General features: G+C 35.9%; 1 protein-coding gene across 2 annotated transcripts in view; it reads right to left on the reverse strand.

The window, feature by feature from the left end:
- Nucleotides 1-26,477, reverse strand: part of N (neurogenic locus Notch protein) — a 297,648-nt gene that overhangs the window by 73,839 nt on the left and 197,332 nt on the right. For both annotated transcript variants that reach the window (XM_018510747.1, XM_018510748.1), the window contains one exon: nt 15,126-15,308. In XM_018510747.1, coding sequence (XP_018366249.1) covers nt 15,126-15,308 — 183 coding nt within the window. The remainder of the gene's footprint in view (nt 1-15,125; nt 15,309-26,477) is intronic.

Genomic DNA, 26,477 nt, shown 5'->3' on the forward strand with positions numbered 1-26,477 from the left:
TTACAAAGAAAATAAGCAATGGATCTTTTTAAAACCTAAAAGATATATTATATTTTTAAGTACAAAAAAATCTTTTTTATTTTATACAGTATCTATATCTTATTATTGATTATAGATTATACGTCTATGGCTATCATCCGACGTAGGATATTTTAAATTAAACGTTTCCTTTAATGTTTATTAACAATATGTAAGAAGTTTGACCGCCGCGCCCTAAATTATCCAACCAGAGCGCTGGTAACAATCCGACCAATCGCGGTGGCGTTGAGCCGCAACAAGAAATGCGTGCGTAGAGAAAAATGTGATAAAGAAAACGGCGTGTGTCGGAATAAAGGCTGTCCGCTGAATTGTGTGGAAACTGTATCCTATCTTTTCCCAAGTAAGCTCCTTACAAATACAATTTTTTATTAGATGTCCGCCATTTTGTCATTATTTGAGACATAAATTTTTTCCTACGTTGGATGGATATAACCATAGTTTATAAATATTCTTTTTGATTTCAGATGAATCGTACGACCGATACTTTTTCGAAATGTACTAGCGATTTTTGTAGGTATAGCAAAGATGGGCCGTACATAAAATTTACAAAAATTTTTTCTACTTAAAAATATACCTAATAGTATACCTTTCAGGTTTTAAAAAGATCTATTGCTTATTTACTCTTTGTAAAAAATTTCTATAGATATTTTCATATTACGGGCCCGTTATAGTGTCTATTTCTCTTAAGATTTTTTTATATCTTATTATAATACTTCATTATTTATTAAATTGCATTAAGCAAATAAAAAGTTGCAAAAAATATATAAGACAATTGTAAAATATATTTTCCGTTGATCTCTCGCAGAATGGGAATTGTTCAAGGATTTATGTGGCATCATACCTCGTACGGTTGTTAAAAGATTCAAATCATTATATATGAATTGCTGTTAATGTGATCGCGTGCGTGTATCTAATCAGGATCGAGCTAATTCATGGCACAAAAATACCGCCGGAATAGGTAACGGAAGCGGATGCCGAGGAAATATGGTAAGTTGAGTAACGTATGAGGGTTCGGCAGAAACGATGATCATTAAATCGCACATTCTTTCGGAATCAGTATTACATATTCTGTAACTTTTATTTGCTAAATAACGTTTTACATTTTTTTGCACGAGTAGACACGTCGGGAACAAATGTATTAATAAAAGAAAAATATATAGAGTTCGAAATGGCGATGTTAAATTAAATTTTACATTTACATTTATAAATAAGTAGTATAGAATAATTCCAGTAAACTTTAGAATCAATCAAAAGATTTAAAAAAAATAACAAGTAAATATATATATATATATATATATATGAGATACGTGATAAATTATATTTTCTAGATACGATATAACATTAAAAATAAAAATTCGAAAACATAAATAACGAGACCTTTTCTTAATTAACTGAATTGCATTCGTATCAATATAAATCCAATTTAGAGCTATTTAATGAACGAGATTCAATATTTTACAACCCCACTTAGCTTCAACATTTTATTAGACCAACCCATTTCAATTTCCACAGTTGTTGCTGATTAATACACACAACATTAAGTACTCACGAGTACTTAAGTACGTAAGTTATGTGCGTATTAAATATCTAATGTCAAAAGTAAATTATAAAAGAGTGCAATTAGCAGAACGAGTTGGTGTGATATCGGATAGAAATAACGCGATAGAGAAGAACGATTTATGGCGAAGAAACGCGAAGGGAGTCTCTCTTTCTCTTTCAATACTAGTCGACTCGATAATCTATAACTTTATTGGTATTCGAGTAGAAAAAAAGGAGCTATCAATATGTTGATAACAACAATACGTCATCTTGTTGAGGGTTCATCTTTCATTACGAGCGGAATGGTTCGGTCAACCAATAAAAGATTAACGCGGCGCATCGGTATGTTAATCCGTTGGGTATTATACATCGTTGTGTAAAAGCAAATGTTTACATTATTACTCGCATTATTACGACTGCATGTACGCTTATTAATAAAACTTTAGCAAAACGCGTTTACGTGCTTCGCGATGAGCAAACCATGACATTAAGTAGGAAAAGTTGTTTTAAAATAACTGATCTTCCAGCTCGCACGTGAACCAAATTCGTAAAAAACTTTTATTTTTCTCTCTTTATATTTCTAGGTTGTTAATTGTACTCTTGCCACGAGATGTAACACGTACGAATGAAACATAAAGAAATCCTGAGCGAGCGCAATAATAAAATTCGAACTTTTGCAGTCGCATCGGCTAAGATTACAATCCTTTCTGTCTCTCGGTTCGACAATTAAGAAAGGCATTAATCATTTTAATTACTCGCCAACCAGGCTACGAGTGTAGGTATGTCTGTCTTAACGGTAATGAATAATAAATACTACGATACCATCGATCATTCGACATATGTAGCAACGGGCTCCAAGCTCGTCTCCGATTGTAATTTGCTCGCCCATTAATCCCCCACCGGCATTAATAAAACTCAATGAAATTACCGATCAAAAATTAAGATCTTACGTATTATACATTACCGAGACACACACTAAATATGACCATAAATTTAAGATAATGTTTTTAAGAAGTTCCTATATTACTTGTATAAAGTAAGAATTTTATTACGCAGTCCAAATACATTTTTTAATTAAAAGAGTCCATAAAAACAATTTTTATTAAATAAGAATAATGATGCTTCCTCATAAAGCGATCTTGGCAGTTTCGAAACGATCGCAATTACAATAAAACATACTTCGTCTTTTATTAAGGCGGAACGGAAACATTTTATAAAACAGACAAAAAAGATAGTCAGCGAAGATATATCTAATTTTTCCTCAATTCAGTTATGCTTAGTATTATTGTCTTACGGTAACGTTATGAGTAATGAAACACAGTCTGTGCCAAAGGTTTTCTCATAAGCGAATCGAAAGCTCGGAATTGGTAAGATGAGGCAAGGAAATTTACAACGTTACACAATTTCGTACATCCTTTTCTTGATTCTCAGTCCTTCCTCTATTGTCTTATGCTTGCTCTTATTATAGCGAAAATCGTGCCGACACGCTTCCGATATGTTCCCAAACGAATTGGATGCTCAGAACAAAAAGTAAAGAACGATTTGTCGAAGGATCAAGATAATACGTTTTAACAACGTTAAATTAAAGAAATATATAAATGTATAAAAAATATGTGAATAAATATATAAAATTAAAAATAAAAAACTAATTTATGATATAAACAGTATCGAGTAATTAAAGTCAAATAAATTACATAAGTATTATAGAAGTGTTCAAAAATTGTCAAATTATATTAATATAATTGATAAGGAAACTAAACTGATATAAAAAAAGAATACATCAGTTCTTTAAAGGAAAACATGAAACAAATATGTATCCATATATTTTCAAGAATAATACTTGGTCTCAAGCAATGCAGTATTCACTGAAATTAGACTCATTATATTATAAATAAATTTACAAAATACTTTCGTAATTAGATACAGCATAATAATATGTTGATACAAAACTTAGCAAAACATAACGGCATCTGTACAATCAAATATTTGTGAAAATTGTCCTTTGATCAGCGAAATAAGAAAGCGCCAATTTGCGCTTTAATGGGGAACGGTACAAGAAGGCGGAGCCAAAGGTGATAAAAAAAAAGAGTGAGAGAAGAGAAGAATTGGCAAGGAGAGAACTTCGGTTACGGTAATTAACTTCCGCCAATAAAGCGATGGTTCATTTCAGGATCCAAATTAATTTCCTTGCTGCGATAACGACAGTATCTCCGCCCAAGTTCTTTCCATTCGATCGGATTGATTCTTATCAACGCGGGATAATATTAAGAAGAAACGATCAAAAGATTGTTTCAGTTAAAATTAATCTCAGCGAATTCGATAATTTATACGAAAATGAGGAATCGTCGTGACTTGCAATAATACTAATCTCAAATTTTATCCGTTACTTGTTTGTTATGTTTAAAGTTTTCATATATTGTTCCTTTAATATTTAAGATGATGTTATCCAAGTTACTTTTTATTATATATACATCGAAATTTTTTAAAGTTTAAACAAGTATGATTTCAACTTAATTAATAAATTTTTCTCAATACTTATTTTACGTTGTATTTTTTCCACGTTTACCTTTATTTATTATTTGTTATTAATATGATATTATGATGGTATAAAGTGTGGATTTTCTAGTTTTATCGATTATTTCAATATCCGAAGGTGTGCTTTTTTCAGATTTAAACATAAATTTATGGCAACTCCACTAAATGCCATGGTTGAGAATCGAAGCAAATGAACCAATCGAACAGAAGATATGTAGAGGAACGACTCAGTGCCAATATTGTTTTATCTTTACTCTATCTCTTCGGTAGCAAAACGAGCTTCTTGGTAGATATATGTACGTATATATACATACATATATATATATATATATATGTTTATACCGGCTTGTCTATCCATCAAACGCTCTTTTCTATCAGATTTCACTCGTCATTCTGCTGTTATCAGCGGGAATCTAGGATTGTCTCCCGCCTCTTTTGCCGTCACACGCCCGTTCGCCGCACAGGATAACGGTACATCGATATAGCGGTGGATCAGACGGATCGATGCCGTCGACGGTACAGGGCCATACATCGTGTTCCCCGCGGAAGAAAATTATCGATCCCGGATGGACGTGGAGATCCCGACCGAGGCCGCGATTCCTGTTCGATCCGCCGATCCGTGGAATATCAATGACTCTGACCTCTACGGGCGACAGTAAATTAGATACCGTACCCTTGACTTGTAGTTGAACTGTACGTCGTTACAGCGAGTGTGATGTTGAGTAAAGTTCATCTCATGCTTTTTATAAAAATCAAAATGATATTTTGACGTTGTCTAATATTATTCTATAAAGGTATAACGTGATTCGTTGAATTACAAAGTTTTGGAACACAAATGTGTGTCATCTCCTTATTCCTCCATCTCTTATTAATTAAGAATTTTTTAAATTAATTTTCTTATAGTAGAAAAATATATTTTTTATAACATGCAAATTTATAAAAGGATTTACTTTTTGAAAATTTTCTCTTATGCCAGATTAAAAGTTGATACTTTTAATAAGTTAATAGCGATTATCGCGATTTGGTCATACGATACAAATGTCGTTTCCGCACAAAGACAACGTATACGAAGTGCAGTCTCAGGGATGCAGAATCTTGTTCGTTCTGTGATTTTATAACTTTTTTCTGCTCCGTCTTCCAGGTTTTCTTCTTCTTTGTTGTTGTTTTACGATACACGTCGGAGTGCCACGATAGGCGTAGAACTTGGTGACAGAGATTTGAGATAAATAACACCGCGAGACAGAACAATGTCTCCAGTGTCGTTGTACCTTCGCCTTCGTATTCTGCGAATCCGGCTTGAGCGGGACGCCTGCGTTAAACTTTGCGCCGTGACCGCAGAACAGACGAGAAACCAGTGTTAAGTCCGATCTACATAAGGCGCAGAACGTGAGTCGCAGGTTAGGTTGCAAGTAAAGCTCTAGATATACCAAAGTAGCGCAATCCTTTTATCTGAGCTGAAATGCCGACAACTTTGTGCCTATTGGTTGTGTGAATGTCCACTAAGGAAGCCTGACTCGAAGCTTTGTAGTCGGCCGCAGTGTTCCGTCCTGGTCCTACAGTACTAGACTCATCAGTAAGGCGATGTAGTGTGGGACTTGCCTTAGACGCCTGGAATGAATCCAGAACGATGTTTCTATTTAAAGGTAATTCGCGTGGCTGCGGTGCTCACGCGAATCGAGTGAGTCCCGTGGACCTCTAGTGGCGAGTCGCCACAGTTGTTTCGACCGCCATTTTCGATCTAGTTGTCTGTAGTCCAATAAGCGCTTAATATTATTGGTATATGATATAGTTAGTAAGTCGAAAATGGAGGACTGCGCTATTTTGGTATCTGGAGCTTTACTTGCAACCTGCGACTCGCGTTCTGCGTCTTCTACAAGAAGTAAGAGAAAGAAATTGACCAATCACATCGAATATGAGAAGAATAATCGACTGTAATTGGTCAATTTCTTACTCTTACTTGTTACTCCGTGTATTGTAGACGACGCATTATGTAGATCGGATTTTACATCATCCCCAGTCACATTAATGGAAATATACGGAAACTGGATGGACAATTGAAAAAAAAAAAAAAAGTTCTTGATAAACTTCAAAAATTGAATTCTTGATTAGCTAAAGTATTTTTACAGAATAATTGAAAGCAATTGTGTGCAGTTGCAACATAAATTTAAAGATGCAAAATAGAACAATAACGCTTTCTGATTGAGCTCTCGCTTCTCTTTCGCGATTCATTCGAAGTCATCCCGAGTTGACTTCCTCTTCGTCAAAGACATCGTGTCGAAAGCACTCCCGATTCGTTCTGGATTCGTTGCCAGCTCCGGTTTACGATCGCGACTCTCCTCGACGAAGACGGGAAGAGAGGTCGAGTCGGCGCGACCTACACTGAAAGCGGTGCAAAGGAAACCATCCTCCGTGCGGAATGGTACCATCGATGGGGCCTAGGGACTGCATTTAAAGCTGCATTTGTATGCGACTCCGTGCACTTTCTTGCACATGCACGGACGCACGCACGCACGCACGCATGTCGATCCCGTTGTACCTTTAAATTGGCTATTTCCACGACAGGGAGGAACGAGGAGGGGACAAACGCGAACGAAAGAGCCGGCACAGTCACCGGCGAAGGGAATTCGTCCCATAGAAATCAGGCTGCCCTTTGTCAGCGTCAGAACGGACGTAATTCCATTGGCCGCGGTTCGTCGACTCGCGAAGACCAATTTCCTCGTCACAATGATGCGTTGGTTTCGAATGGAGCCAGCGAAAAGCGCGCTTCGTCGAAAAGTTGAGATTCCAACGCGCGCGAATGCTTGCGAGAATGTATTCAAACACGTGTTCATCGCTAACATATATAATAGCGAACTCAGAACAAGGACCAGTTCTGTAAATTTAAATAAGGATGCTTGAACAATTCTCTCTCTCTCATACAAGATATAAAACATCATATGTCAAGTGAAACGAATTTTAGTAAATGCGATATCAATGGATACAACAAAACCGTTGAATACAATAAAAAAGATACGTATATAATAATTTGATTTTTAAAAATTTAATTTTTTTCAGCCATAAAATTAATACAATTTACATTAATAAAAATATCATTAAAAAATATAAATATATTAATATAATCGTATCATATTAATAAGGAATATCTTTTATTATACATATATACGGTAAATACACTGAGAGAAAAATGTTTGGTATTTGTAACTATAATTACATATCACTATAATTATGATTATTACTGCTATAATAATAATAATAATAGTAACTATGTATATAGTTCTAGCAACAAATGTATATAGTTGGCAACCTAAAATGACTTTATATAATTATAGTTGTTATAACCATAAAATAGTTGAAATTACTATAAAAATGTTTCAAGTGACTATACTTTTATAGTTATATTTTGGGACGACCATATTTTTTATGGTTATAACAACTATAATTAATCATTTTAGGTTGCCAACTATATACATTTGTTGCTAGAACTATATACATAGTTACTGTTATTATTATTATAGCAGTAATAATCATAATTATAGTGATATGTAATTATAGTTACAAATACCAAACATTTTTCTCTCAGTGTATATATTATATAAAATATATAGGAAATGTTACTTATATGCCCCAGGAAGAATAATTTTATTGATGTCACTTTTGAACGCTATTCGTCTCACTTATAAAGCCAATATTCGTTTCGAACTTTTTCCTCCGTCTAAGAACTCCTGCCGGTAGTGCACTGTCGAGTGGAAAAAAAAATGCAGGAAGTAACGAGCGGAGGAACATGCAGAAGAGACACGTTACCCAGAAGGCGCGGTGTGTCCGTCTCGTTCATGGCGGCCATATATCACGAGTGCTTCGAGGCAAAACACAAGGCATCGTTGGACCACGTGCACGTACGCAGGCAAGCACGCACGCACACGTATGTACGATCCTATGACGTCGTCAAGGTTCCTGATGACGATTGCAAGAGTGACTGATGCCCGGACGAAGAAGATGCGCAGAATGGCATATGGCGTCTTGCTGAGAGACAATCCGGCTTGTTAGTAACGAAACGGCTCAAGACATTCTTACTTCGCGATCTTTCCCTCTTCTCGCGTCACTTCTAACCTTTTGTTTCGTGTCGTGTGTGTGTTTTACTATCTTAGTTATTTTATAGTAGAACTCGGATCTTCATGTGTTTGGTAATTCGTGTAAACTGTTAAACTATAGATATAAGTTTAGTAAAATCAATAGAAAATTCGAAGAATTAAAGTATCGTTTATAGCAGCCTATTCATTATTAGAAAATAATTTCCTTTTTACTTTAATATAGTAATGTAATATCTTTATAAATAAAACTTTTTAAATTTTTAAAAGTGGCATTATCAATCATGATAATTAGACTTGTAATAATCACGAATGATTCAGAGACAAATTTCTTCTTTCTTATCTCACTCTTTTCGTGAATAAAAATTGCACCTTAAAAATTTATCTTGATTCTCTAGCTTTGCCGGATTAATTATCTGGACTAGTTAGATGCCGTCTTTTTGAAATTTCTCCGTCTAATTTTGACGAAACTGGACGAAGAAGAACGAGTGATATATAAGTGAACAAAGGAAGTACAATCGTGGAAGAAGACAGGCCAGTGCAAGTGGTGAGGGGATGAGGAGCTGAAGAAAGAACTTGTGAGCGCAGATCAAGCGGATAAAGTCCGCCGGAAGACTTAACGGGCGTGTTGGGTAAGCTCAGATAGAATCTTGGCGGGCCTCCTCGACGCTTTTAACTACGGCACCGTATTTATGTAACCGTAAATACGTCAACAATTTCTATATTGCGAAGTCGATACTTACGAAAGCTTTTGTTGTCTTCTATTAAAAATACAATTTATCGAGTATATACAAAATAATAAAATAACTAAACTAATGATGACTGATTTTCTTGTTTATACAAATAATATAATTACATATTTACTAATAATATAAGTTCTTAATTACTATTAATATAAACTAATATAAGTTAGAGACGTACACAAGGAAAATCTTTAATGTTCAGAATTAGTGTTTCTGCAGGCATAAATCAGACATTATTCGGCAGGGCCACGTCCTAAGATCGCAGCATGTATTGTTCCTCAAGCTGTGTGATAAAAATGGCATCGACATCTTTCGGCGATGGAATGATGAAGTGACCGAAGAATCGAACATGCGCGCGGAGGGACGCGGAAGAAAAAGGAAATCGCGATGTCCGTGAAAAGAGCATTCAAAAGAGATCTGGACAATAAATGCGCGCGTCTCCTTCGCCCGGGAGGGTGCCGTCACTCTTGACAGTTGGTGCATCCACCTCTGCTTCGACAACTAACTTGCTGTCTTTCTTGCCGATCGAAAAGAAACAATGCATGAATACTTCATTTCGCGAGGAGAACTATGCCCACTTAATTAGTCCAAACTTCGCCAAAGGTGATCTCGCAAGCAAGCAAACTAACAATCACGCGAGGTTCCCGAACGCGAGACTGAATATGTCGATTGAAATGATTTCAGTCAAAGATAATATTAACATTGTTCTCAAAATACACCAGTCTCACAGGTGTATATATAGATAAAAATATCGCAAGTAATAAGCATTTTGCAAATACAATACAATTTAATAAATATGAAATCTATAATAAAATTGTGACTAAGATAACCTATAATTACATTAAAAAATTATTAAATAAGTACGTTTAAATAATATAATTTAATAATATACATTTCTCCAATAAATCTTCTTCTGTTGTAAATGGAGTTCTTCGTTGATGATATCTATTGCTCATTGCAATTCGCAAAAATTGAAGTTCTAGCACCTTAGAAAGTCAAGAAAAGAGGTGCGGTTAAATCTGTTGCAAGAGAAAAAGAGATCACGAGAAGAGAGCGCAAATAAGGGTTGAAAGATAACAGAACGTGGCAGTTATTGTGCCTCTTGCGACAATGCAAGGCTGAATCGTAGCAATCTATATCTTTACTAATGTATCATACAAATTTCCGCGTGTGTCTGATGGCAGAACTCCTTCGAGATATGCAGCACAGTGCATATATGTGTACAGGGTATTACAGATACATACTAGGCAGTATGACGGGCCAAGCGTGGTTTAATAGACAATGACGGTGACTTTATAACATAAACTTTATAATATAAATAATAAAACTTTGTAGTATAAACTTTATAATGTATAAAGTCACTGTCATTGTCTATTAAACCACGCTTGGCCATGCAAAGTTTGCCGCGCAATTCGTCGTACTGCCTAGTATGTATCTGTAACACCCTGACATACGCGTATCAGTGAATGATTCGTTGGGTGTATCAAGCTGCGAATATTGAGATATCTCCCTCTTGGTCCGGGGGTAACAAATCTTCCGCGATGCGATGCGCGTCGTAAAAGGAATGGCACGAGAACGAGAGACAGAGTCGAGAGAAAAAAGAAAAACTCACAGATTGCGCGTGACAGTAAAATATGTCTCGATTACAATTCGGCCCCGCGGCACTTTTTACACCTTTTTTAATGGTATCTGTACGATCGATTATCTCTAGATCACCAATACAAAGAGCGAGATCTGAGAAACGCGAATGAAAACGCAATTGTTTTAATTCGGCAAGTCATAGCGAAAAGTGGAAACTGACTTTAAGTACCTTTGAGGATCTTAAGAGGTACGCACTACCTGAGGAAGAAGACTACCCGTCTCGCGAATTCCTGTTCCGTGTGAACACCTGGAAGTACATGAACGCGTGATGGCATGGCGGATAACATTGTTTCACATTGTATGTTAGAGTGTTTGCGCGGCGATTTGTAATGCCTTCCCGCGCGATGCTGACTTTATGTCATCTTCATTCGCACAAACTACGGTCGAGCAACTAGAACACTGCGGGAGTGGATGAGTCTGACTTACGGCAGAATTGTAACTGCATGTTACAAGAGAGATTATTGCTAAAGTTTTATTCAATTAAACATAGTGCTTTCATATTTTTGCGATATACACGCCCCGTTTTTAAATTGAATAATGATTTCAGTAATAATCGCCTTATTGATGTTAATTTGCGTTCGTACCATTGCAATGTTTTACACACACATATATTAAATTTTAAGAAATAATAGTCTCATGCTGTTTTATTATGATCGATAAGACTTATTAAATTATGTTGAGGTCTGGAGCAAGAAGTAACTTACTTAGTAAGGTCACTCAAGTCTTTCTCGTTAAAATATCAAGCAACCAGTCGCAATTCAGAGAACCTCACGTCGTTATTGCATAATGATAGTCGACACAGAGAGTCGTGTATGCAATTTAACAACCGTCGGTTGAAAGGACCGACTCATTATATTTCTGTGTTGTTTAATAGCGAGTTGATGTAATTCGCGGTATATCGCTCGCCGCGCTACCGATTTATTAATCGACATTTTTCAGGACTGCAGCCTACGAAGTGCGCATCGCACGAGCATTCATCAGCCAAGAAGAGAGCCAGTACTATCAGATCGCCCGGTAGAAAACGCAATAGCGTCGTAATTGCCCTCGTACGTCAATGACACTGGAAGATCTCATGCCACTCCTCCTCTTTATTATATACGCGGATGATCATAAACTCACTTTATATACGTGAGAGCACAATACGACGAATACCTCTTATAGTATCCACGATATAATGTATCTGCATATATTTGGCAAGATTCCGATTCGTAATACAATCATGTATAATAATTGATAATAAAAATGATTAATTAAAGATATAATATCTATTACAGCACACAAACAAATTAAATACTGCAGCACGAGAACTGCAAACGAGAACATTATGAAGAATATTTGATTAGAACATTAAGAATATGATATATGTCAATTATATAACAAACATTTTTATTAAAATTTAATAGAAATTTAATTGAGATTTCATTTCCAAAATTTAACTCGAGCTTGCTATTTATGAGCGCAAATTTTACTTCTTTCGTTTCAAAGAATATCACGGATGTTCAAGAATCTGTCGAGCGTTCAGCATCGGAACGTCTTGGGGTCACACTGATTCAGAAGAATAACGATATCTCGCAACGGTCGTGATCCAGATCTAATTTCTCCGCTCGATGGAGAAAAGCTTCTCTCATTACGCGCACAACGCGAAACAGAGATGCGGAGGAGCCGCGCCAACAATTACAAAGGCCAGATATAATACGTGCAAAACACCGATGCTGCGGGTCCGTCGTGCAAAATTCTGAATGCCCGAGGATCCTCTTTCCTCGAACCTCTTAGCGCTACTTAGCGGATCCTTTTACGGGACAGCGGGTCCCGACAAGAAAGGAAGGCACGACGTAAGGCTCGACGAAGGGTCGACACAAGAAGAGACGAAAAAGACGAGAATGAACCCAAGGAGACGCAGGACGAGGTAAAAGAAGAAGGAAGAAGTGGGAAGGCGGAGGTGGAGTACCAAAATGGCGGAGTAAGCCGAGGGACAAGATAAGCCTTTGTGTCCGTATGGAGGCCCATGGGGGCCCATGGGGGCCCGGGGCAACGGATCCCGTCGTCTCGGTCTCATATTTCGCGAATCTCGCTATCATATTTTATGCTCGCCCCTTTCCTCGTTCATCCCACTCTTCAACCTTGCCAGAGTCTATTCGAGAAAGAGTCCCTAATTTTTTGTTATTTCACTTTTTTCAACTCCCGATTTCCTCCGCCCAATCTTTTCAGAGCACAACTCCTCTTTGATGTTAAAGACATTTCATTCGACTGTGTTCTTTAATATACATCTGTTCTTTAATATAACAATTCTCGATATAAACAGTAAATAAGTAGTGTAACTCCAAATTAGTTTGATTTTTATGCTTTTCCAATCATTCTATATACAATGTAACTACAAAAACTTACAGTATTAAAACAATTTCAATTTAACGACCTGGAATCACATGCTAATAACGACGTTCATCTTTGACTATCATTTAATCCACGAATATTTGTATGTCCTCCCCTATAATCACCATTAATTATCTTAAAAGGGGAATTCGTACTTGTAATCATAAATAAATGCGGACTTGAGAAAATTTCCGCCGTTTGTGCGATTCTATGATCTCGGCGATAACGCGCGTGCATTCGCTGTCGATTATATCGATTATCGATCGTGCGATCTCTCGCGGCTTTACGTTCGAGCCCTTAAAGGGACCGATCTCTTAACGGATCGAGGGATAGATCGCGTCGTTCCACCAGTGTCAAACAATTAAGGCTGACTTACGCGCCGACGTTAAAACAGCAAACGAGTTGCCGGTCGCTGCCCTTCCGCCACAGCTCTTGTGTATCAGATAATGCAAGCCGCGGCGCACTGTCATCTCGGAAGAATTTACAGACGACATAGTGCGGGCTTCGGGACCCGGGGGCCCCGGCTGGGGCCTGAGGTCCTCCGTGCTACGTCAGCTACGTGGCGCGGCGGCAACCGGCCGCCTATCGCGCGCGGCGGATCGCGTCTTTTCGCGCGTCTCGCATCTCGCATCTCGCATCTCGCATCTCGCATCTCCTCGATTTCCCGCGAAAATGCATCTCATAGCGTTTTCCACTGGGAAAACTGGTGCAGCACTATAGCGCCGTGCTAGGTAGATGAAAACTGCACTAGTGCAGTAATAGTGCAGGTTTAGTGCGGTTCAATGGAACATATCATTAGACATTCATTTTATTTACATCTATTTTATAACACCCCTAAAAATATATATAACTATGTTCAACCTTAAATTATTTATTTTACAATATTCTGATTCATTTATCTATTTAAAACATTTTTTTTAATTAAATTTTTACATTTCAAGAGTTTTAAACGTCAAAATATCATTGCATAGCTATTATTAGAAATATTGAAACTAAACAATGTCATTGTTATAACATTAATTATATAATAATGTAATATCATATTATAACATAATATATCATACCTTAGCACGAACACAACCTCAATTTCAACTTGCACTGGTCTCCACTGACTTCGAAGACAGTGGAGCAAGAATTGAACTCAGTGCAAGTTTTTTGCACTAGTTTCATCAATGAAATTAAACACTGAACATTAAACACTGAACTAGTTTTTACAATGGAACAACACAATTGCACTCAGTGCACACCAGTGTTGCACTAGTTTTCCAGTGGAAAACGCTATCAGTCATATGCTCTTTTCTATCAATGTAGATTAACTTTAATCTCAGTTGAATTTACTCTTAATCTGTTTTAATTCTTAGAATTAGAAGATGGAGAGTCAGTTGAACCGACATTAAAATTAAATTAAATTGATAGAAACAGGCATTAGTTGCAAAAATATTGACACCTTGAAATAAAAATCATTAATCCATCTTTATAAAATTCGAAATTTAACTGAAAAAGCGAATTCGTTTGAGTCTCGTTCTAGGCAATTCAAATTAACAAGAAGCTTTCTTAATCTTTTTGTTACTATTGATATTGTTAAGTTTCAACTAGGATTTAAAATTGATTATCTACACTTTTAGCTGATTACTTACTTTATCGAGGTAATGATGCTACTATATAAGGAAAGATAAACTTTCCAACGGAAGGAACTACTTCACTTTTGCAAGAAACGTCTCACGCGAAAATAAAAACGTATTATCGTTTCGAACGACAGGACCACGAAAATAAATGATCCATGTTCGGGAGAGAAGCGAGCACTTCCGAAAGTAATTACAACTTTCACGACAAACTTTGTATGAAACGATCAAAAAGCATGCGGAACGAAATACGTGTAACATGGTGATCGATATATACAAGTTATACTTGGGCGAAACATAAACGGTACAACAGTTCAAAAAGAAATTGCCATCATAAAAGCGACCAACGTGTGTTTCCAAACGCGACGCGTCACGTTCATGGTCACGCGAGGAAGTGAAGGGAATTATGCGGTGTCCCTTTTGGGATGTGCAGGACGTGCGAAGAGATGTATCGCTGCTCTCGAGAGAGAAAAGTGCGGGACGCGACGTCAAAGGGACACGTAATCATCCGCAAATATCGTGAGATGAATTATAGAGAGCGACGTACTTACCAGGCATGCAGACGCATCGAAAGGTCCCAGGATCGTCCAGGCAGGAACCGTCATTCTGACATGGATGCGACTCGCACTCGTTCACATTCGTCTCGCATCGCGGACCCGTGAATCCTTGCGTGCAATTGCAGGCGAAGGATCCGGGCGTGTTCACGCAAATACCATCGTGCTCGCAAGGAGAACCTGCAATAAGTAAAAAAGAAAGATGTCAATTTAAAGACAATCCAAATATATTTAAAAAATGAAAATAGTGCTAATCCAAGTATTAGAGACTCCCTTGCTGTACTTGATTACTTTGATTTGCTACTACTTGAATTAAGCCGAAACGTTCGGTATTTCTTATATATGTATATGTAGTACTGAGAAATATATGTTTATATAATCGCTCCAATTACTGCGAATTTAGGCTCTTAATTGCCCGTTTTTTTCATTTATTATTTAAATATTAGATTATTAACAATTTATTTAAAAAATTATTTTAAGAATAGATTATTTTGATAAGAGAAGTAATTTCGGGTTTCAAGTTACACAAAGTGAAAAAAGGAAAAAAAGGAATATTTATTGTACAATCATTTAGCGGTCATTTAACGCTTAATACAAAGCAGAACTCTGTGACACATTCCGTTCTACTTCTATATATGGTGGATAATTGACGCCACGAAATTCCAAAGGAAGCTGCGTCACTGTTCTTCAGGGGGGGTTCTTCGGTGAAAGTTCATCCGGTTTCGGTATTGGGAGAATATTTACGCGTTACCATTTTGAGTGAAACTTTTTCCCGTTCTTTCGCGGTGCAGAGAAAAGGGAAGGCGACACGCGAGTAAAATACCGAGATGATTTTTCATGCCGATCGTTCTTACTGATGATTTAAATCGTGGCAAAACGGTGCACACGACTCGCATAATAATTAATATCTGAATATGGCTTTAAGAGTCGACTCGATATAGCGCGTTTCTACAGCTGGATCAGCCACAAGCGATCGTATGCCGCGGATAGTGTTCCTTAATTGGCAAACTCGCCGGTACTTTTTAGATGCCGCCATTAGAGCGGGAGGAGAGAGAGGAGAACACTTCCTATACCCAGCTAACTCGGCCATAAGAAGGATGCTGGTAGAGCATTCTTGAAGCACTGACGATGACAATTCGTTTAAAGGAGATCGCGTTTTGCCCGCGGAACCCTCTTTTCTCGGAGATACATAGCCCTTTCTAATTGCAATGAGATAATTGCTACGGCCACAGTTGTGCCTACTCGGTGTGTCTTGCCAAATGAGAGCTTCATTAGAAATCTTCCCTTTCTATCTTTCTCTTTTCTGTACAATGGAATTTACACTTTTGTTATATGAAATTCATTTTACTTACTACGTTGTACGTTATTTATATGATGAGTAGAATTTTAAAATTTATATTAATAATGATTATATATGTATGATTTTTACAATAAAAAATTATTGACGTTGCTACAGAAGTAATAATAGTATATTATACATATTATATACATGGTGTATCTGAAATAACGCCTACTAATCATATAATGCTATTCCTAATAAAAAACCGAGTCGAAAAGTCCTCTACTATTTTGTAATTTTCGCAATATTTTTTTTAATTACCCAACACTGAGAGAAAAATGTTTGGTATTTGTAACTATAATTACATATCACTATAATTATGATTATTACTGCTATAATAATAATAACAGTAACTATGTATAAGTTCTAGCAACAAATGTACATAGTTGGCAACCTAAAATGACTATAATTATAGTTGTTATAACGATAAAATAGTTGAAATTACTATAACAATGATTCAGGTGACTATAATTTTATAGTTATATTTTGGAACAACCATAAAAAATATGGTATGGAGAACTATAAAATTATAGTCACTTGAATCATTTTTCTGGTAATTTCAACTATTTTATGGTTATAACAGCTATAATTATAGTCATTTTAGGTTGCCAACTATATACATTTGTTGGTAGAACTATATACATAGTTACTGTTACTATTATTATAGCAGTAATAATCATAATTATAGTGATATGTAATTATAGTTACAAATACCAAACATTTTTCTCTCAGTGAATGAGCAAAATGTCTAAAATCGATGTGTAAAACAACTTTAAAATATCTTTAAGAATTCTTTAAGAAACATCTTCAAAATATTTCACAAAGAACACTGAAAGATATCTTAAAATTATACAATGATTTTATCTGTTTATTAAGCAATGTTTATAAATTAATGTTTCGTTAACTATTGTGAAAATTGCAAAATGGTAGAGGACTTTTCGACTTAGTTTTTTATTAGGAATAGTACTGTATGATTAGTGGGTGTTATTTCAGATACATCCTGTATGTACAATTTATATTATTAAATAACATTAATATATTTTAAGACATATATTATACAACAGACTCTAAAATAAGGACAAATGAAATAGATACAAACATAGTTATATAGATAAATGTATACAGATTCATGTATAGTGTATATTTATTGATCATAGCTCTCTCACTTTGCCAAACATAAAGTTAAAGTCAGTCAGATGTTTTTCAAGTAAGTTTCATTCTAGTTGGAGGAGCAACGCATGCGATTAATTGCAAGTGCGACGACATATATCAGCTTTTCTTATCAGTATAGTTGTACGCACGAGTTTGTAAAGAGACGTTTATTTTTGCCACGGTCGCATACCGCACTCGTGTATTTCGCCAATGGTTTTTCCGACTCAACGCAATGGTGTAATTGCCGTCGCGTAACGGAGGGCGATGAAAAGGAGAACCGAGGGAAATGGTGCGAGAGACGGGAAAAAACGTACGTTTACTTGCAACAGTAAGAAATGCATTGCTGCACCGTGTTCACCACCGGATGACGTGACAGTAGGAGAGATGACGAATCGTTCTCCGAGAATGCCACGTACCATGCTCGCGAGAGCTACAGAATTAGCGTTAAAAAGCCATCACATGTATGTAGGTGCTCGAAAGGAGCGGTGAGATTCATTCACTGAGCCATCAACATTTGCAATTATATTATTTCGCTATAGTCGCCATTCAAATAACTCATATCTTTTTACGGTATAAATGTTTCGTATTAATGTAACATTTTGCAAATAATTTTAATTTTGTGTTATGACTTTCAGTGATAAATAAAATTTTCAATTTTGAAACATTTTTATATAGGATTAATGAGACTGATAATTGATACACTGAAAGAAAAGGTTGAATGAATATGGCATAGCATTTTTCAAAAGGCTAACGCAATCAAAAATTGGCTGCAAGCCAATTAAAAATGTTGTGATACATTTTGCCATCTAAATTGCTGCAGCAGCCAATCTTTTCTTTCAGTGTATAAAATTCTTAAAATCCTCGTTTCGATTTTACAGTAAGTTGAATATATTTTCCAGATTCTTCAAAGCAACAACACGGCATAATTGGTCCGGTTACATATGCCGCGAGATACAGTTTGCAATTGGAGTTGCACCGCCACCAGGCAAGATTCTCCGCTCTCGGTTGCATCAAGTTCATCTGAAGAGCTTCGTACTCTCTTGCCGGGAGCGCAGCTCTCCCTTCGCTTAAGGAACTTAATCTACCAGAAAATATGCAATCTGGATAATAACAGAGCCCCAGCTCGGGCGCGAGATCATTATGGTTGTTATTAAACTTAAAATAACAATTTAGCGTTTAATTAGATTCGTTCATGGAGGGGCCCTGCGCCGCGCCGCGCCGCGGGGGCGCCCCTTCAAGGAAACCGCGCTTCTGTTGTGCACGGACAACGCCGACTCGGGGGCTCACTTCAGCCTCCTTCGCTCCTCCTTCGACGCGACTTCCGGCAAAATCTCATTATACCAGGCGCGCTGTCGTCGCGCGTCAACTACGTCGCCGAATCGCTATTTTCGTGATTTGCGTTTTTTGCACTGTAACTGCAGCTTTGGCAACGTTGAGACCATTTTAATTTTCTGTGCTTCACATTTTTTAATAATGAACCGCGTAACGTGATTATTAAGTAGTCGATGCACGTGAGAGATAGATTATATAACAGGATCAAAAAAATTAAAAGTTTTATATATATATAGGTACTTGTAGTTATAATTATCGAATATGAAAGTTCTTCGTAATTATGGATTCTTTATAAAAATTTAACCAAAGATATCTATTTTATATTTTTTGAATATAAACGTTTTATATATATAAATGTAAAAGAGAAAAAGTAGAACAAAAATCTTTAGAAGACAATTTAGGAAGACAATTAAGATTATTAACGTTTAATATCTTAATATGGCAATTTATGCTCGTCGAGAAATAAGACTTTCGATTTGATTTATGTATATTACTAGTCGGGATTTTTTCAAATATTATCAACAAAATTTCGATGTAACAATGAGTCTTTGTTTAGCTAACAGGCAGTAGCACACGATTTTTTCCCTGGGCAGGAGCCACTTCGTCGACATAAAAAAGCAAGCACAAGGAAACAAAAATAAAGAACAACCGTGAAGAAAGGTTTCATTACGCGTTGCTGTATTTACATTTGCGTGCAGTCATTATGCCACTATTATTACATGTATATTATGCTAAACAAAAGAGCGATTGATTCCTAATTCATTTAAAAAAATGGAAAGATTATGATACACAATTTTTAAATAAAAGATACACAATGCAAATAAAAAGAAATGCAGCGAATATTATATTCATATATTTACTAAATCAAATTCTTTTTTAATTCATTTTCAAGAAGAATGTAAAAAATTTTCTGACCGGTGTCATATTCACACGATGAAGGCTTTCAAGTTCTTCGAAACAGACTAGCGGTGTAATTCAACACCAAACAAGGCTGGCCGTCTTGCTTGCGGTGATCTCGCGTTGTGAAACTTTGTCTGAGATTTTCAGAATTTCGAGATAAATATTTATAAACTAGTAGAAAGGGGGAAAGCAGGTGCATAAATTATAAATAAAGAAACATTATACTAATCGAGATGAAACAAGATATCATAATTCAGCAAAATAAGTTATACAGGTACAAAATAATTTTATAAAAAGAAATATGTATACGTGTAAGTGTGTGTGAATGTATAATAAAAACAAATACTTTCTTCAAAGATAACAGCCGCGAAAGCTTAAAAAGCGTTGACATACTATTTTCTTGTACCTAAAAAACATCTAACATAAAAAATATTTGTTTTTAGAGACATATTTTTAAAGATACCAGAAGGTTTGCGGGTTATCGCCATGTCTATTACTAATGCATCAGTAATGGACAAAAATACGACGATAACCCGCAAACCTTCTGGTATCTTTAAAAATAATATGTCCCTAGAAGAATTTCATTTTTGAGGATTAATTAAACTGTCTATACAATAAGTAGACAATAAAAGAATACCGATTTTAGGTGAAAGTAATTGTAATTATTATATATTGAAATTTGCTTTATTTGTCGACTTAATAAACCTGCTGATTAAATGGACCTTCCCACCTTCCAATCAAAATTCCGCTCCAAAAACTGAAATGATTAAAGGATTATTGTGTGAAGAGGAGAGAAAGAATATAAGCAAGGAGATCAAATTTCTGTAACTTATCGTATATATTATTTTCTTATTTTCTCAATTTCAAACAAGAGAGTCTATGGCCTCACTACAAGTCACAAAAGATGTCTATTTAAATTATTACTTAAGTATAAGTGCGACCGCGAGCATCGGAAGGTAGACGATAAGTGAACGTACCGAGGCCAGAAAAAAGAACTATGTAGATCACGATTGCGAGAACAGCACAGCCACTGGGCGGAATGATCATCGAAATATTCACCTTGACGCCGAGCAGCCGATAATTACGCCCGATGGCCATTAATAAACTAATCCTTGAGGATTTCTTACCATCCGGAGCAAAGAGCCCTGTCGTTTTATCAGCATTCAGAATCTCCGAGTGCCCAGGGCAATCGTCAGACGAAGAGACGGATGAGGAGTGTAGAAGGGTGGAAGGAAAGACAGGCCGATCTACAGGGTTTAATGACTTGTGGTATCAAACGGCCAGGAGGAGAAAAAAGGGGGATAAATGAGATGAGGTGGGCCCGAAGTCCAGGCTAATCACCGACGATATTAATGCGCGGTGTATAAAGAATGCGGCGAAAACCACGTTTGAGTTTGGTAAATTGCTGACGCTCCTCGATCTCGAATGGTTAAAAAATGCACGATGGTGTGTCAAGCGTTAATTGAATCATCTGTTTTCGAATGTGAATGTATAGAAGAACCTATCTACAATCACTATTAATAAAAATATATTTATATTCTTTCCAATTTCGATGAATAATGATTACATCTATGTTGACTTCATTCAAGTTGATTTCGTATATATTCTAATTTCTAATTAAAAATTGAAATCTGTAAAATGAAGTACTATTACAATATTTAAATAGAGACAATGTTCAATAAATAGATTTTTTATTTCTCCTGAATGTTCTCAGAGTTACGATTTTTTTAAGAAATTGAGAATATAAGCAATAAATCGGTAACAACGATGATATCGCTTAATCACAAAGTTGACGGACGAAAACTCATGTACATGAAAGAACCGGGCATTATATGGCATAAGGGGTAGTTTGCCCTTCATCATCTCGCGTGGCACGGGCGTGACAGAGAGTCATGTGCGTAGCCGTACAGTAATTTACTGATAATTTCTCGAATCGCGTCCTTCGCATAGAAGTGAGTAATCGTACGCCCCCGAAGCCAAAGGCAGCCGAAGATCTACGTGAGAGAGGACAGCAGGAGAGAAGTGATCCTCCTCGGGGAAAGGGAAGCTGTCTTTGAGTAATGTCTTCCTAATTACGATACCCCGTGCAAAACGTGGAACGCGACGCCGTCCACCGTCGTGCGTCGGATGGACGAAGGGAACGCAGACGATGACGGAAAAACGCGGTCTTCTAATTCATCGCCTGGTTCGTGGACGTACAAAAAAATGCCTAACGGTCGAAACGAAGCACCTGGACATATTTCAAGCGTAGTCGGGCCAATGAACGAACGCTATCAACCATGAGAATAACTCATAGCGAATAATAAATAACTGCACCGTTACGTACGATATAACGCATTTTTAATGCCTAGTTTTTTAAATTATTCACTACATCACGAATGTATGTGTGTGTGTGTGTGTGTGTTTTGTTTTTGTGTGTATATAAACCTTTAAAAAAACTTAAATTACGTAATATTGGTGTAAAATTAAAAAAATTGAGTATACATATTAAAAGAATACACGCATATGATTAAACATATATATTAAGTAATATGTTAAAACATAAATTAACATTTTGGATCATTTATGGGTTATTTTAGATCGCGTTGTTTCTATACGATAATTATCAAGTCGACGATTACTATGTACAAAACAAGGCACGCTTTCGAAGTGTGTGGCAATCAACGCGAGGCGAATCAAGTCAATTGTTAACGTTCACAACCGAAATCCAATTAATTCCATGACGGTTGATTAACGAACAGCTACTAATGCGAGGAAGAAATCTACTACACCGCGTGTAACACAAGCGCTCGTTGCGAGTTAGTGGAGCGAGTGTGTTGAGGAAGAAAGCCTGCGGACACAAAAGACGTGCTTTCGATTATTAATGAAGTGTCTTTGTCCGTAGCGAAACGTATTAACCGCCGTGCTCCACTACGGGCGGTGCTGCGTATTTATTATGATGCCGGGAACGAAAATGATTTCTACTCTCGGAGTCGTTTCCAGATTATCCTTCGTGTGTCTTCCGTCTATCATTGCATTTAAACGAGTTCGCATTCCCATTCCATTTACAATCGTAACAATTTACGATAATCCGTAATATATTCGTTTAATCGTAACTTCAATTATTCGTGCGATATCCCGCGATGTAAGCTCTTTGATTTGCTTTCCGCATTCTTATTCGCTAATGTCTCGTATACACTGAGAGAAAAATGTTTGGTATTTGTAACTATAATTACATATCACTATAATTATGATTATTACTGCTATAATAATAATAACAGTAACTATGTATATAGTTCTACCAACAAATGTATATAGTTGGCAACCTAAAATGACTATATATATATAATTATAGTTGTTATAACTATAAAATAGTTGAAATTACCATAAAAATGTTCAAGTGACTATAATTTTATAGTTATATTTTGGGACAACTATATTTTTTATGATTGTTCCCAAATATAACTATAAAATTATAGTCACTTGAATCATTTTTATAGTAATTTCAACTATTTTATGGTTATAACAACTACAATTATATAGTCATTTTAGGTTGCCAACTATATACATTTGTTACTAGAACTATATACATAGTTACTGTTACTATTATTATAGCAGTAATAATCATAATTATAGTGATATGTAATTATAGTTACAAATACCAAACATTTTTCTCTCAGCGTATATTTATATTATATATCATATTTCGGTGTGTTATATTCTTGCGTATTTATGTGTATATACAGTGAATACAAAAACTATTCGTATAGAGAAAATAATTTTTAAAAAAACTTTATTTTAAAAAATTAAATATTATCCAGGAAGAAACGAGTTATCGAATTGATGTCGAATCGATATCGATACGATGATTTCAATATCAATTTGACGTTGATTCGACATTTAATTGATAATCATTTCTTGCTGTGTAATTAACGATTTATTCATAAAGTATAAAATAGACTGTATGTTTCTTAAAATTATATGTAAGATACCCAAAAAGATGGGTATTAATTATAGAAAATATATCATTTAAAAAATAATTAATCAGTATATGTTTAAATTACAAATTCTAAGATTCACGCAAAAATGTTAGACCATTAAAACATGAAGATCCGCTTTGGTTGAATGTAACCTTCGCTTATACTGATCATTTTTCGATTTAATTTTTACTTACTACAATATATCATATATATTACAATCACATACGTAAATATAGTATTTTGTTTCTACCTGTTTCTTAGTTGATGACATTTAAAACTGACAATCCCGATTTATGATGTAAATCGTATAAAATCCTCGCAGATGATAAGTCTCGCGCATGTCTGTGTGCATATCACGGAAATCAGCGAGGTGTGTGGCTCCATGCCGCGCTCGAGTCTTGGCCAGACTATTAATTAGCCTGCGACTACTGCCTGTCCACCGGCTAATTACAAACCCATTACCTACGTGTATCGCGTACGTTACTGAACGGCAGCTCAATCTTCACGGTTTTGGACTTGCAATGTGCTTGTCAAAATATTCTAACACATGATGGATTTATTTACACCATGACATTTGATGACAATGTATATAAAATGGTAGAACGGAAATAAGTTGCCGATTATTATCATTATCAATTAAATTATTACTATTATATTAATATTTATCGAATTTGTTTGCACTAGTTCTTTATAGGCTTAGAACCTTTTCTACTGAATTTATAATAAAAATGTGCATTCATTAAGACGATTAAGATATCAATAATTACATTCCAATATCAACAATTACATTTCTAAAGACGAGATATTGCGTACATGCACCATTCGGCAAATATGAAGTTTATTCAAGATGGTTGCTGTAAAGAAATCTCGATAAATTTCTACACGGCAATTAATTATCTTCGCAGAATTATTAATAATCGTTGTCGTCTTGGCAGTGAAACTCCTTCGCGATACATCACACGGGACCTACCAATCATAGGTCGCATATCACAGTTTTACGGTACTAAGGAAAGAGGAACGACTACGAATGACAAGTTTGCCCGGAGCTAAAGATCAAGAAAGGGAGAGAAAATTGGGTACATCGTAGTATGTTATTAAGGATCACTGTTCCCCTGCGGACGTTCACGCGCGACGCTACATGTGTAATCGAATCGATATGTCACCTCGAGCAATGGGTAAATAAAATAAATTGGCATCTTTCGGTTAAAAGATCAGCGATTTAAAATTTATCATTTTCATGCTTTCAACGTGATCACCATATCGTACAAAAAATTAATTCCATTCGTAGAAATGTCTAAATTTTAAAAAACATAATCTTTATGAATAAATGTTCATAAAAATAATTTATTATTAGTCACGCCTATTCAACTAAAACTGATTTCATCAATTTTTTGAGTTATTGAGTAGCTGGTATGAAGATGGCACCCCATTTTGAAAAAATCGATATTTTATACACAGTTCCGGTTGCACCCACAATAGTTCTACAATTCCTGCTAAGTTTTAACAATAGTTCCGTTGATTTAGCTAAAAAAAAATTTTTTTTATAAATGAGGTGCCAACTTCGCGTGGCACCCCAAATATCGCAAAAATTAATTTTTATCACGAAATTCGAAAGTTCTCGAAGAGTTCTACAGTTCCTGATAGGTTTCAGCGACAGTTCCGGCCCCTAAGTATTTTTAAACAATTTTTTAAAGTGAGAGCACCCCACCGCAAGAGTAAAGTACCACGTAACAGCCAGTTCTCGCGGACTTTTTGCTATTTTCCTATTGTTTTGCAATAATTTCAACGCTTTTTAGAGGTTTTTATCAACGTTCCTATTTTTAAAACAGTCACTGGTATGCGAAAATGATCAAGGACTGCCATAAAACGATAACTGGCTGTTACGTGGTACTTTATTCTTGTGGTACGGTGCTGGCTCTGACATTAAAAAATTGTTTAAAAATACGTAGAGGCCAGAACTCTTTGCAAAATCTACAGAAAGCGTTAGGACTATCATAGAACTGTCGGAAAATAGCAAAAAGTCGGCGGGAACTGACTGTTACGTGGTACTTTACTCTTGTAGTGGGGTGCTGGCTCTGACATAAAAAATTGTTTAAATATAATAGAGGCCAGAACTCTGTGCAAAACCTACAGAAAGCGTTAAAACTATTGTAAAACTGTAGTAAAATAGCAAAAAGTCCGCGAGACCGTAACGCGGTACTTTACTCTTGCGATGGGGTGCTGGTTCTCACTTTAAAAAATTGTTTAAAAATACAGAGGCCGGAACTGTCGCTGAAACCTATCAGGAACTGTAGAACTCTTCGAGAATTTCGTGATAAAAATTAATTTTTGCGATACTTGGGGTGCCACGCGAAGTTGGCACCCCATTTATAAAATTTTTTTAAAACTAAATTATCGGAACTATTGTTAAAACTTAGCAGGAACTGTGGAACTATTGTGGGTGCAAACGAAACTGTATATAAAATATCGATTTTTTCAAAATGGGGTGCCAACTTCATACCGGCTATTGAGAGTATGCATGGAATATTAAAAATAATTGTAGAGTAGAACCGGGGAGTAAAAGGCCATTTTTGACATTTTTTGCTATAAAATAAAGAATATTTAACTCACACAGATCGTGTTGATATTTTTCGAAACTAGAGTCCTTTGACTATAAAATACATGCAA

This window comes from Trachymyrmex cornetzi, unplaced genomic scaffold, assembly GCF_001594075.2.
Source record: "Trachymyrmex cornetzi isolate Tcor2-1 unplaced genomic scaffold, Tcor1.1 scaffold35, whole genome shotgun sequence".
Lineage (NCBI taxonomy): Eukaryota > Metazoa > Arthropoda > Insecta > Hymenoptera > Formicidae > Trachymyrmex > Trachymyrmex cornetzi.